Source organism: Microtus oregoni, unplaced genomic scaffold, assembly GCF_018167655.1.
Source record: "Microtus oregoni isolate MIOR12 unplaced genomic scaffold, Mior012 000167F_ref0000252, whole genome shotgun sequence".
Classification (NCBI taxonomy): domain Eukaryota; kingdom Metazoa; phylum Chordata; class Mammalia; order Rodentia; family Cricetidae; genus Microtus; species Microtus oregoni.
In genome coordinates, this window is record NW_024544822.1 from 358 (window position 1) to 15,247 (window position 14,890).

The 14,890-nt window shown below is 38.7% G+C and overlaps 1 protein-coding gene across 1 annotated transcript in view; it reads left to right on the forward strand.

Moving 5' to 3' along the window:
- Nucleotides 1-473: 473 nt before the first annotated feature.
- The window catches only part of LOC121445223 (phosphorylase b kinase regulatory subunit alpha, skeletal muscle isoform-like), a gene marked incomplete at its 5' end in the record, with an annotated part of 29,775 nt that continues 15,358 nt past the window's right edge, over nt 474-14,890 (forward strand). Inside the window, 8 exons of the mRNA XM_041647249.1 lie at nt 474-630; nt 922-1,001; nt 1,701-1,779; nt 1,905-2,034; nt 8,007-8,108; nt 10,959-11,074; nt 11,363-11,401; nt 14,660-14,710. Of these exons, the coding sequence (XP_041503183.1) occupies nt 474-630; nt 922-1,001; nt 1,701-1,779; nt 1,905-2,034; nt 8,007-8,108; nt 10,959-11,074; nt 11,363-11,401; nt 14,660-14,710 (754 nt within the window). The remainder of the gene's footprint in view (nt 631-921; nt 1,002-1,700; nt 1,780-1,904; nt 2,035-8,006; nt 8,109-10,958; nt 11,075-11,362; nt 11,402-14,659; nt 14,711-14,890) is intronic.

Consider the following 14,890-nt stretch of genomic DNA (forward strand, 5'->3'; position numbering starts at 1 on the left):
GGCACTGATCCAACTTTTTCCAGAAAGCTACTTGATGCTTTTAACATCATTTAATAAGTAATCTACATTCATCATATACTAAATTCCCAATTTCAGATAACTTTCTATATCTCTAAATTGATTTGTGTAACAGTAATTGTATAATAATCACATATCTGTCTCCTTTCAACACAAACCAATTCTAATGTTCATAAAATAATACAGTGTGCTTTCAGAACTTAAACCTTTTTCAGTGATGTTGAAGCTTGAGATGTGGGTAAAAGAATGCATTGTGTCAAAGCATAGCTAAATTATAAAATTGGTGTCTTAGACATTTAATTTCAAGATTGGGAGATTGACTCTTATGGTTTTATAAGTGTTTTTAATAAATAGTTTTTTACTAAAAAAAAAAGGCCAAAACAGGCATATCCATTATAACAGTAAAAGAAAATATTTTTCTCATTTTTAATGTACTCCCATTTTTAAAATTCCAGAGGACCTGACTGGGACACTGAATTGTATGAAGAAGGAGGTGCTACTGTCAGGGAGCTTCTTAGCGAACTATATGGCAAAGTTGGTGAAATTCGGCACTGGGGTCTGATCCGATACATCTCTGGGATCTTAAGGAAGAAGGTGGAAGCACTTGATGAGGTACTAATAAGTTCTTGAAATTACTCAAAATCTAAGTGGGGAATACTTTAAAACTCCATGCTGGGAGCATAGCACAAAGGTAGGGTAGTGCTTACTTTTCCTGGAATCCTCGGTTCAAGCCTTTGCACTGCAGAGGGATACCTTGATTTTCCTAATTGTTTTTTAAACAACTGCAACTTCTAATTGTTTTCAATTGCACGTAAAGTTTCTGATACTCAGCTTTTTATTTGTGAATGTTTGGAAATCTGAAAATTTTGGAAAGGGTAAGTAAGCTCTGCTCCCTCTTCATAGGCCTGCACAGACCTTCTCTCATACCAGAAACACCTGACGGTAGGACTTCCTCCAGAACCTCGCGAGAAGACAATCTCTGCGTGAGTGGGGCATGTGGTTGGCTTTTTATAAGGTTTCGCTGAGCCTTTAAGAAATTGGGTGAACTTGCCACAATTCTCTTGTCCTAATTTGTATACACCTTATATATACAGAGCTGCAGAACAGGAAAATGATGGGATACAAGCAAATGAAAAGAGAAAACTTATTGATTTTTCTAAATCCCTTAATTCTACTCATTCTAAAAACACACAAAGCACAGAACATTGGGAGTTGACAACATAAAAGGCAACCACAATCTGAAAAAGAAATAGAAGAAAGTATATGGCTAGAGCATTGGGCTGTTATATGCACCTCTATGCTGCTGAAGAAGGAATCAAAGGTGTGAAGGTTAAAGTTGAAAGGGGAAATGGGCACTCACAAAGCACCCCGAGTGCACGGCTGCAGGAACACCACCATCAGCTTCTTTCTTTGTAGCCATTATGCTTATTTGTCACATGGTAAAGATTAACAGTGAAACACTGGTCTGGAAAGACATCGAGGGGTGAGTTTTAAATGAAAGTTCTGTTAATATGGCAAGAGTGTGCCTCAGAGGCAGGGCGTGGGAGTTTTGCTGTGAAAGAACTACACTTGGTAAGCTGTTGTGGCAGGGGTTTGGACTTGCACTGAGGTTTTAATTTTTAAAATATATTTAGGCTAAATGATGGTAGACTTTGGACTTCATTCACTGTTTTCTTCCTTAGACCTCTACCATATGAGGCACTCACTAAGCTAATAGACGAAGCCAGTGAAGGAGACATGAGTATTTCAATCCTTACACAGGTGGGCAGCATTAAAAAGCCTAACCTGGCAATTGATGTTTCAGTATTTGTTTTTAATTGACCTGACAACTTGCAAAACAGACATTGTGACACTCTAACTTTTGTTTATATCCATTCTGTACACAGGAAATAATGGTATATCTTGCCATGTACATGAGAACTCAGCCTGGCCTCTTTGCTGAAATGTTCCGACTTCGAATTGGTCTGATCATCCAAGTTATGGCAACAGAACTGGCTCACTCTCTTCGATGCTCAGGTATTCATTTAATTCAGTAACTAATTGTAAGTGGAATTCACTTCTAGGGCAGATCCATGAAGGTTGAAATCAGGACGGGAAGGAAGAACATTTTATTGATCCATTGTTGTTGATTATTTACTCTTTTTATTACTATTTTTTTTTTTTTTGGCAGAGGGCCTGCCACTCAGCTACCAAATAAATCACACTGGCCTTAGCTTGGCTTGTTTCTAGCCAGCTTTTCTAAATTTAAATCATCCCCTCTATCTTTTGCCTCCAGGCTTTTATCTTTCTCTGTTTCTGTGTGCTTTTCTTTACATCTTTCTCTATGTCTTGCTGTGTAGTTAGGTGGCTGGCCCCTGATGTCCTCCTCTCCTTGTTCTAAGTTGCTCCTTCTTCTCCCCTCCCAGATTTCTCCTCCTATTTATTCTCTCTGCCTGCCAGCCCCGCCTGTCCTTTCTGCTGCCTTGATATTGGCCATTCAGCTCTTTATTAGCCCGTCAGGTGTTTTAGACAGGCAAAGAACCACATCTTCACAGAGTTAAAACAAATACAACATAAAAGAATGCAACACAACTTTGCATCATTAAAACAAATTTCCACAGCATAAACAAATGTAACACATCTTAAAATAATATTTTATAACAATCCATAGCTCAAAAACTGTGTAAGACTGTCTTGTTCTTGTGTTTCTTAGTAACTAAGTGAGCAAAAAGATGGCAACTTCAAAATGCCACTTCTTGTAGACTCTGCATTCCACATTCTTCTTAACCAAGTTCTTTTACCTGATTTCTTCCTGATGCCTCAAGGGCTTTAGAGACTGGTATTCTGTGTTGGGGTCTGATGGAAAGAAGGAAGCTTCTGGACATCAGTGTGAGTCACTGAGTGGTATATCAGAGTATTAATGGTCTGTCAGGATCATGATCAAGTAAGGAAGTATTTTATTAACACTTATCTAACAAATGTAGTAGTACTTTCTCATCAAGATTGCCAGTCTGCATGTAAAGACCCAGAGACTTTTTATTATGAAAGTTTGGCCTTAGCTTAGACTTGTTCCTAACTACCCTTTATAACTTAAATTAACCCGTATTTTTTTTTTTATTCTACATTCTTCCACGAGGTTCATTACCTCATTTCCTCACTGTCCATCCTGTTTCCTCTGTGTCTGGCTGGTAGCTCTGCCTTTCATTTTCCCAGAGTCCTCTCTGTCCCTAGAAGTCCTGGCTAACCTCTTCTTAACTAGCTATTGGCCATTCAGCTCTTTATTAAACCAATCAGAAGGCACATCTTCACAGTGTAAACAAATATTCTGAAACATTTCTGGTTTTTTCTAAATAAAAAGGAAAGTTATCTCTAACACAATAAAACTATATACAATAAGAATCAGGTACGAATTACATTCACAACATCGAGTTTATTTGTATCTGGCAAATCCAGAGAAACTACTCTATTATCTATCTTATCTTGGTAAATTCAAAGTCTTGTACCTGATTTACTTCCTTTTATAACTATGGAAAACTGTAACTATAACTATCTAATCCTCAACCACTGAAAGGATATAATATTACCTGAAAAAACAGGAAGTACAGAGAAAGCAACTTCTAAACCTAAGAAACAACAGAAATACCTAGCTGCTTGGACAGTCAACCCAAGGTTCCTCTGTAACTTTGGGGCATCCATCTTTGGCCTATGGGCCTAGAACATCTGACAGACTTTTCTATGAAGCAGACTATCCTACCTTATCTTGGCAAAGTTCAGCAGTCACCTTCTTTTGCGCCCTGCTTATCCAATTTGGACAGTATACATATCAGCAATCAAGGCAAGGGCAATTTCTTGCCCAGTGGCTATCTTTGCCACAGTAAAAGTAAACTCCACATGAAGGTTCTTCAGTGTCCATCATTCTTTAATGAAGTAGATTGGTGTTGCCAGGAGCAGATATGTCTCATTGTCATGAAAAGCCTTATGTTATCAAAACATTTTTAAATGTCATAATCTGTACATCTTTGAGGTGTTTGAAGACCATCTACCTATTTGAAATATTTCTCTGATTGACCTTGAAAACATACCTAACATGACCATTAACTTGATTGTATAGATGACTAACTACTATCCTGTATATCTTTTATTATCCTAAATAGTTTTTAAGGACTAGAACTTTATGTTACATTTTTTTTTTTGGTTTTTTGAGACAGAGTTTCTCTATGTAACATCCCTTGCTGTCCTGGAACTTGCTCTGTAGACCAGGCTGGCCTCAAACTCACAGAGATCTGCCTCTCAAGTCCTGGGATTAAAGGCATGTGTCACCACTGCCTGCTTTTTATGTTACATGTATAAATGAGCTACATAGGTTCAATACATTAAACAAGTGTAGGAACATGAATTTGTATCAACATACAAAACTCCATAGCAATATTTGAGATTAATGTTCCTTCCCCACTTTTTCAAGAAAAAAATCTCTTAATCTAACCTACTTTGTTTAGTTTTTTCCCTGAGCATGACAAGTAACACCTTGCAGAAAAGTCCCCTAAATAATGACACACATCCATAGCCCACCCAACAACCAAAAAATCGCCCACCCCACCTCTTGAGAATGGGAGTGTCATGTTCTCTAGACTGCTTCCTGTTGTCTGGGGGTGATGGCATCTTTAGGACACCCTGAGAAAAATTTGGATAATGGTCAAGTCCTGAAAGAGCTAGCTGTATAATTTTTATTTTGTCTCTGTGTGATGGGAAAGTGTAGATAGAACTTATTTGAAGTCCCAGCTGGAGTAGTCTGTGATGCTGGACCATCTCAGCTAGCAGCTGAGATCTGGTTGTTCTGGATGCAGAACTTTGTAACAGAACTGTAACAGAAGCATTCGGAGAGCCTGAATCACCAGGGCTACTTGTCTTCATTGGTATCTGGTCTTTTTGTTCTGAAAACACACAAACTTTTAAAGGTAACATACATATCTGCATTAATATAAGTATGGAATGTGCGGTGTGTACAAGTCAGCTAAAGATTATTTTTTTATTTTATGTGTGAGCAGGTAAAAAAGCATTTGTCAACTTTATAAGTGCATTTGGACTATATAACCAAATTGCTATAGAAATATCTGTCTATATGAAAGTATGGCATGTAATAATGAGTCTTGAGGACTCTGTAGCCAACAAGATATATCATGTCTCATCCAGTCCCAGAGCTGTTCCATGACAAGGGATCAGCATATATGTCATCTGTCCTGTAGTCTTTCCTGGCTTCCTCTGGCATGTCTACAGCCAAGATCCTCAGGAGGTCTCCCACATCAAACCTGATCATTATAATTTTGAAGACGTTTAGGCTTTGCATTTCCTGTGGAAACAAAGCACAACCTCTCCCACAATGCAACACATTTCCTAGCTTTCATTATAAAGCCAAGACATCCCTAAAGTATATAGGCTGGTTTAATTTAGCAGTCTCTTTCAGAATCCAGTGTCTCTCAGCAGCAGCCATTCTCTGTTAATTAGCCTTTTAAAAAATCAAAATTATCAAAGCACCATATAAGGTACAAACTCCCTTATTATAATGTTTCCCATTCTTAAGTGGCTAATTTTTAATATTATTGATTTTTATTGAGCTGTATATTTTTTTCTACTCTCCTCCCTGCCTCTCTTCTGCCCTGCAACCCTCTCCAAGGTCCCCATGCTCCCAATTTACTCAGGAGATCTTGTCTTTTTCTACTTCCCATGTAGATTAGATCCATTTATGTCTCTCTTGGGGGTCCTCATTGTTGTCTAGGTTCTCTGGGATTGTGATTTGTAGGATGGTTTCCTTTGCTTTATGTCTAAAAGCCACTTATGAGTGAGTACATATTATATTTGTCTTTCTGGGTGTTGGTTACCTCACTCACAATGCTGTTTTCTAGCTCCATCCATTTGCCTGTAAAATTCAAGCTGTTGTTATTTTTTTCTGCTATGTAGTACTCTATTATGTAAATGTACCATATTTTCCTTATCTATTCTTCAGTCGAGGGGCATTTAGGTTGTTTCCTGGTTCTGGCTATGACAAACAAAGCTGCTATGAACATAGTTGAGCACATGTCCTTGTGACACAATTGAGCATCCTTTGGATGTATACTCACAAGTGGTATTACTGGGTCCTGAGGAAGGTTGTTTCCTAACTTTCTGAGAAATCACCACAATGACATCCAAAGGGGCTGTACCAGCTTGAACTCCCACCAGCAATGCAGGAGTGTTCCCTTTACTTATCTTAGGTTTGTTCCTAACTACTTCTTATAACTTAAATTAAATAATATTTTTAAATCTGTGTTCTTCCACAAGATTACCTCATCTTCTTACTGTTCATCCTGCTTCCTCCATTATCTGGCTGGCGACTCTGCCTTTATTCTTTCCAGAGTCCTCTCTGTCACTGGAAGTCCTGCCTAACCTCTTCCTGCCTAGCTATTAGCCATTCAGCTCTTTATTAAAATAATCATGAGGCACCTTGGCAAAGACATATCTTCACAGTGCAAACAAATACTCCACAACAAACAAGACTTGAAAATTATTTATAGATTTGCCAAGATAACAATTTTAGTTAGAAAAATAATTGGGGGCCAAGGAAGTTATACAACAGACTTGTCAAACAGGTTTATCTAACCTTGATAGTGCTACATAACCTTTGCCAATTATTAAGTTCATGCTTGAAGACCATGTAATTGAGTTTAAAAGAAGTGAGATAGTGTTGGTACACACCTTTAATCCCAGCACTCAGGAGGCAGAGGTAGATGGATATCTGTGAGTTCAAGGCTTACCTGGTCTACAGAGCAAGTTCCAGGACCACAGAGAAACCTATCTCAAATAAACAAACAAAAAAACATAAAGAAAGAAAAGAAAAAAAAACAGAGGAGGGTTGGGTGGTGGTGGCGTATGCCTTTATTCCCAACACTTGGGAAGTAGAGGCAGGCAGATCTCTTGAGTTTGAGGCCAAAAATTTTATCAATTTCTATTCTTGCAGATTGGTGTCTTCTCTGAATTCCAAACAATCACTGGTTATATTTCTCAGTTAACCTGTATATACAATATTTTGTTGTTTTTATTGTTTCTCTAGTTTACATGTTGTTCTATCCCTCCAAAATTAATAGTCAGCCTCTCAAAGTTAGGTACTATGTATTATACCTGCTTGTACTTACATTGCTTAAAATAATGACCCATATGTAGTATGCTCCTTGTAAATGAATAATGTTGAAGAACACATTCAAGTTATTTTCAGTATTCTTAGTAAATTCACCAACTCACCTCTGTTCTCTTTTAACCATATACACTGAGAAATTTTCAGTTTAACTGTGTGTGCATATACATTCATTGCTTTTCTCTGAATGTCTTCCATTCCTCTTGATAGCCTTCATTCTTCTCACCCTCATATAAAAACTGTATGGCGTTTCCCAGAAATGTTGTAATATGATGAAGAAGAAATTAGTGGGCAACCTAATCTAAAATCTAGGTAGTCAGTTCTTAAATAATTAAAATGTGGTGCTGTATGAATAGCCAATTTATGTTGTTAGAAATTTATTCTGTAACTGCATCTTCTAAAGTGAGTGACTTAGAAATCCTATTAAAGGAAATAGAGGGTCTAATCCCCATCTAAGAGGAGAGGAAAGGGCACATCCAAGTGAGAGACCAAGTGTGGTCACATGTGCCTGCAATTCTATCACGTTATAGACTGAGGCAGGAGGATGACAAGTTTAATACTAGCCTCAGTTGGGCCAGGCAGTGGTGGAGCACACCTTTATTCCCAGCACTTAGGAGACGGAGGCAGGAAGATCTCTGTGAGTTCAAGGTCACCTGGTCTAGAAAGTGAGTTCCAGGACAGCTAGGATATACAGAGAACTATGACATACAGAGAAACTATGTCTTGAGGAAAAAAAAAATTACCCTAGGTTGCATATTGAGATCCTGTTTCAAGGAGAGAATGGGAAGTAAGGAGGATATGGTGGGCAAACTAGAATTCCTCTGCATGCATTTCTGTTCATTAGCTGAAGAAGCCACAGAGGGCCTGATGAATCTGAGTCCTTCTGCCATGAAGAACCTCCTGCACCACATCCTCAGTGGCAAAGAGTTTGGAGTGGAACGAAGTGGTAAGACCCAAGCGCTGAATTTACACTTCAGGGTACTTCATTTTAATTTTCCATTTTAGGATGTTTTCCTTCTAACAGAGGGTATCTTGGCTCCCAAATAAATAAAACTTAAATGGATAAAACATTTAAAAGCAAAGCTATCTTTTGGAACAAGATTTGCAAACTAAAAGACAAATTCAATTTAAGAAAAGATTTTGGACTGGGGAAATGGCTCAATGGGTAAAGTGCTTGCCACACACACTTGATGATCTGAGTTTGGATCTATCACTTCTCCAAAAGCTGGGCTCAGTAGCTTGTGTCTGTAATCCTAGCTCACCCTTATCCTAGTCTGCCTATAGCAGTGTGGTAAACACCATGACCAAAAGCAACTTGCAGAAGAATACGTTTATTTGGCTTCCATGCACTTCAGGAACTGAAGTGGAGGCCATGGAGGAATGATACTCACTGACTTGCTCCTCATGGCTCACTTAGTCAGTTCTTTATACCACCTTTCCACAATATCCTGGGCCTTCTTACATCACTAATCAGGAAAATGCCCAATAGACAGTCTGTTGAAAGCATTATTTCAATTGAGGTTCCCTCCTCTCAGATGACTCCAGTTTCTGTTAAATTAACAAAACAAAGCTAACCAGGGGAGATGGGAGGCAGAGACAGGAGAATCTCAGAAGCTTGTGGCCAGCTAGCCTGGCATATGTATCATTGAATAGGAGAGGCTCTGTCTGAAACAAGGTTGAAGTCAGGGTCCAACACTTAAGGTTCTACTCTGCCCTCCACATGCACACCATGAGCAACATGTTTGCGCTCTCTCTCTCTCTCTCTCTCTCTCTCTCTCTCTCTCTCTCTCTCTCTCTCGCTCTCTCTCTCTCTCTCTCTCTCTCTCACACACACACACACACACACACACACACACTTTTTACAGAAGATTTGGAAATACAAGCATATGTGTAACTTCTTTTTCCTTAAATGATATGACAACTAAGTAAACTAATAGCTGTCATGTTTCATTAAAATTTTTATTTGCGCTTGCTTATTTATTGTCTGTCTGTGTGTATTGGGGGAGGGGTGCCACAGCACATGTATGGAGGCCAGAGGACAACTTGCAGGAGTCGGTTCTCTCCTTCCACCATGTATGTCCCACGAATTGAACTCAGGTCATCAGACTTTGTAGCGAGTGCTTGCACCTGCTGGGCCATCCCTCGTGTTTCTTTTTAACTATGTATTAAATTACCTTTCATTATCGTAAGTCAGGAAGACAACTAAAAATCCATTCTTAATCTTTTTTATATTCAAATTGGCAGTAATTCAGTAAAACTGATAATGTACGTGTATGTTTGCAGTCGCAACATATCCACTATATCCTTTCAACCTTAAATTCTAATATCTCTAAGAGTCTTTTACAAGCTAATCTTCATATGCACTTTTTACATTTTTATTAACAGGTTTTAATTTTATATATCACTGAGGGTACAAGCTTTGCTTTAGTACATGCTGTAGGTACTAAATCAAAACCAGTGTGTACTTTGGGTTTTTGAAGCATTATTCTTTTAAAGAAGGATAACAAGAACCTAACAAAGTTTTTTTTTTAAAAAAAAAGGATTATCATTTTTGGTTGTGAGCCTAGCCTTTAACGGCTGAGCCATAAACCGGGCGGTGGTGGTGCACGCCTTTAATCCCAGCACTCAGGAGGCAGAGGCAGGCGGATCTCTGTGAGTCGAGACCAGCCTGGTCTATAGAGCTAGTTCCAGGACAGGCTCCAAAGCCACAGAGAAACCCTGTCTCAAAAAACCAAAAACAAACAAACAAAAAAAAAAAGGATTATCATCTCCTATATTTAATCATTAATGTTGAGTTATTTTTTCAAGACAGGATGGCCAGACTTCAGCATGTTTTGTTTTTGAAGTCTGTTGTGTCCTTGCATGGCTACCAGGGACATATCTGACTGGGGTGATGAGGTAGTGAAGAAAAGACAAATATGTACAGACACACAGACACAGAAAAGCCGAAAGCAGTGGATTGGACTCTGACGGAGAAACCACAGCATCCCCAAAGCTCATTATATTTACTATATACAGTTGAATCGAGAGGTGTGGTTATTGCATACAACTGAACAAGGAGGCGGGTCTAGCTAAATCTCCATAGGAACAGTCTTAAGGCTGTAAACATCTGGGAAAAAAAAAACTAAGGTGGACATTTTCTGCAAACACTATCGATAGTCACATTCAGATCACCAAGGAGGACTTTTCTGTCCCTCTAAACCTCACCTGGGGAATGCTTTAACACTTCACACCCATGGGGCTAAGGTATTGAAATACTTGCCATGCCAGTGTCAACAGCACACGTTCACTTAGGAGTTCCTCCACTCGCCACAAAAGTTAGAAAGTATAGGAGCTGAAGAGACAGCACAGTGGCTACAAGTACTTACTGCTCATCTAGAGGATCCAAGTTCAGTTCCCAACACTTGTGTACAGCAGCTCACAGCTGCCTTTAACTCCAGCCACGGAATCCAACTCCCTCTTCTGCACATATGTGGCATACATTTATGTATATACATGCATGTGCATGCGTGCACACACACAAATACAACACACAAATAAGAATAATGAAAATAAAATTTTTAAGTTAGAAAATAATATTCCTCAGGCAGGAAGTATTTCTAAAATGCAGACTCTGAATTAGTAGGCCGGATATGGGACCTGTGGTGCTAATGGTACTGGTCCAAGAACTACACTGAAACAGCAAGGTTGCACTAGGATTTTTTAGGTTAAAAACAAAAGAAAGATGCACATGTAAGTCTTTTTAACATGGCAGAGAAAATTAGACAGGTTCTTTTTTATCTCTCATTCTGTACAGTTCGTCCCATTGATTCAAATGTGAGTCCTGCTATTTCCATCCATGAGATCGGTGCTGTTGGAGCAACAAAAACAGAACGAACTGGAATCATGCAGTTAAAAAGTGAGATAAAGCAGGTAATATATAACCTGAAAAAATATTGATGTAATCATAATTAATAATATTCTTAGCTGGGTGTGATGGTGCATGCCTATAACCCCACATGCAGGGCATAGAAGTTGGAGGAGCAAGAGGTCAAGGTGCGACAGCCTCAGCTAGAAAGCAAGATGGAGGCCTGTCCAGAATCCTGGAGAGGCTGTCCAAAAACAAAATCAAAACCAAAACATTATTTTAGAATCAAACTTTGTTAGAATAATTTATTTAGTTTCATATCCTCGGTGTAACTTGAACCATTTATTTTTCAGGTGGAATTTCGTAGACTGTCTGTCTCTACTGAGAGTCAGGTGAAACGACAAAGACTTTTTAAACATATTTCAAGCAGCCTTCAATTCCATATAGCATGCATGATTATGAGCTTTCCACAAGTAATAACAAGCCATGGAATCTCCCTCATAGCTACTATTTCTAGATAGCTTTCCCCTTTTTCTGGATCAAATGACTTAATTTTTGGAGGAATTGTCGCTGGCAACAGATAACAAGAAACCCTGGGTTCCCTTATTACAAGTAATGTGTAATTTATAATGTATTTTCTTTATAAAAGTGATAGACTTCCTGCTTTTAAGAATAGCTAGTTGGAGAAATAGATCAGCAATTAGGAGCACTGGTTGCTCTTGCAGAGAACCTGGTTTTCTTTCTTAGCACCCACATACTGGCTCGCAACAGTCTGTAACTCCAGTTCCAGGAGTTTTGGTGCTGTCTTCCACTGCATGCACATGGTACACAAATGTATATACAGACAAAATACTCATATGCATAAAACACAAATAAATCTTTTTAAAAATGGGGGCCAGAAAGATGTCTTAGTGGGTAAGAATACTTGCTGCCAGGTTCAGTTCTCAGTACATCCATGGTGGCTCACACCTGTCATTAACTGTAGTTCAAAATATCAGGTGTCCTCTTCTGGCTCTATAGGCATCAGGAACACATAATACTACAATATGTACATGCAGGTAAAACATGCATACACATAAATTTTAAAAATATATTAGTTACAGGTGGTGCACGCCTTTACCCCAAGTAGTCAGGAGGCAGAGGCAGGTGAATCTCTTGAGTTCAAGGCCAGTCTGGCCTACAAAGAGAGAGTTCCAGGACAGCCTGGGCTACACAGAGAAACAATGTCTCAAAAAAAAAGGTACTAGAGAGGATACCAGATTAGATGAAGGCTTTGTTTTTAATCTCTTTTGGCGGGGTTAACATGTGCAAAGCCCTGGGTTTCATCCCAAACACCATAAAAATAAATGACAGGATGGTTTTATGAGATTTTAACACAAAATAGGCTTTCTAACTACTATAGGAGAGAACCATTAAATGATACATACATATGAAGAGGAGGAACAGCTGCACAGGACTAGGAATCAATAGGAGTCACCAAACGATATGGCCTTTCACTGTAGGAAACACTGAATGACTTAGTGCATTAGTCAAAGAAATACCTAATAGCTTTTAAAATTCTGGGAAATCATAGTATTTTAAGATGTCCAAGTTGAGAAGGTGCTAATTTAATCCCTTCTAGTAGCGCTACTTTTTTACCATTTGAGAATTTTGCACGTGCATATAGTAAGTACATTTGATCAAGTCTGATCCTCAGTCCTTCCCTTCCACCTTCTCCATGTGCCCCTCCACTCTCCTCTCACAACTTCATGTACTATGTTTTTCAAACCCATTGAGTCCACTGAGTACTGCTAGTGGGGCGGGGGGTTGTATGGCTGTCTACTGAAGCATGAGCAGCCTTTTAGGGGCCCCATCCATAAAGGGAACTGATGTTTCTTCCCCCAGCAGCCATCAACTCCCGATAGCCCATCTGAGAGTGGAGTTTCTGAGCCCCTCCCTTTCCACGCTTAGATTTTGGCAGACTTGATTTTATGCATGGTATGAGTTCATGTGTGCAACAGCTGTGCCAGTTCTGGAAAGCACTGTTCCACGGTGTTCTTTAATCTTTCCACTCTCTCTTCTGCAGTGATCCCTGAGTCTTGAGAGTGTATATATAATATAGATGTCCCATTCAGGGCTGAGCACTCCACAGTCTCTTATTCTCTTCATGAGACCCAGATGTGGGTCTCTATATTAACCACCACCTACTGTAAAAAGAAGCTTCTTGCACTAATCTTGGAATGAACATGAGCACTTAGGGGGTAGTCTGATGCTATGTCCATTTAGACGGATGACGGTAGTAAGTTCTCTCCTAGGGCCTATGACCTAAAGACTATACTTGCAGAGATTATTTCTGTACTTATTAATAGCACTTCTTAAGAAAGACTTAAAACCCCTTCTGCTTTCAAAGTGGAATTATAGCAGCCTACACATTAAAAATATCCTGGATAGAAGAGGCAAAACAGATATTTTGTTTCTTTTAAAAGGGGGCCCTGAAGTCATTCAGGAGAATATGCCAGTGCTTGAAGCCTACTTTTGAAGAAAACTTGAGTACTTTTCTTAAATATCCTCTGGCGTTCATATTTTATACAAGGAACGATTGTAATAAGAAGATGGTCTGGAGAGATGGCTCAGTAGTTAGGAGCACTGGCTGCTCATCCAGAGAACCTGGGTTCAATTCCCAACACCCATATAGTATCTTACAGTCTGTTACTCCAGCCTCCGAGAAGCTGGCACCTTTTTCTGGCCTCTATGGGCACTGTATGCATGTGGTACACAGACATACATGTATGTGAAATACATTCATACTCATAAAATAAAAATATCAAAAATAGCTTAAAAGAAAAAAGGAGCTACTCTGTTTTTAACAAGTGTTCATGTTACAGTTTTTGCCAGGAAATTTTAATTACCTGAATTTTTTCCTATTTGAGAGTGGAAAGGTCAGCTTTAGTGCTGAAAAGTTCTTCATCGATGTGATTAGTTAGTGATCCTAGTTTGGGTTGACAGTGACAATAGTTTGGGGGTTTGTTTTGTTTTCTTGTGACAAGGTCTCTCTATGTAGCCTGGCTGTCCTGGAATAAACTCTGTAGACCAGGCTGGCTTCCTACCTCTGCCTCCAAAGTTTTAGAATTAAGGGCATGTAACATCACACCCAGCTCACATTATAGTTTTTATAGATGTCCAGTATTATTATAAATTCTTTATGTGATTGGAACTCAAAAGTCCGTGATGCCAGCTAGATGAAAATGATGGTAAACTTGACCTTTCCAGCTACTTGAGGGTTTTCTCCTACATATTTACTACCTATAGGCCTTCAAAGGGGCCCAAATTGTTAGGGCGATAATATAGAGGACAGAGAGACTAGATTGTCATTACTTTCTTATTTTATAGCATTGTTTTTCATCCTTACCTGCCCATCTGGTATTTTGTATTTTTTTTTCTGCCAATTCCCAGTACTCTTAATTTATAGGTGAAGATATTTCAGGGTAGTTTTTACTTATTTTATTCTTTGCCATGGCATTTGAAGTAAACATATTTTATTGGCTCTTTTATAACATGCTGGATAATTACTTAAATTGTCTGTAGTTTAATAATATTAATAATTTTTTAAACAAATAATTATTGCCTTGCCTCTCTCTTTAAATTTTTTATTTTCTCAATTTCTTTTATAGACCAGTGGTGGTCATCCCTCTGGTGTAGATTTGATGTCACCGTCCTTTCTGGTAACTAATCTTTTGTTATGTCATGTTACATCCACAAGTGCTTTGATATGCTGTTATATGGATCATAAGAAAGTATTTGAGTATATACAAAAAAACAAATTAGGGACTGAAGGAATGGCTCAGTGGTTAAGAACACATGTTGCTCTTGCAGAAGTCCTGGGTTCCATTCTCAGAACCCCA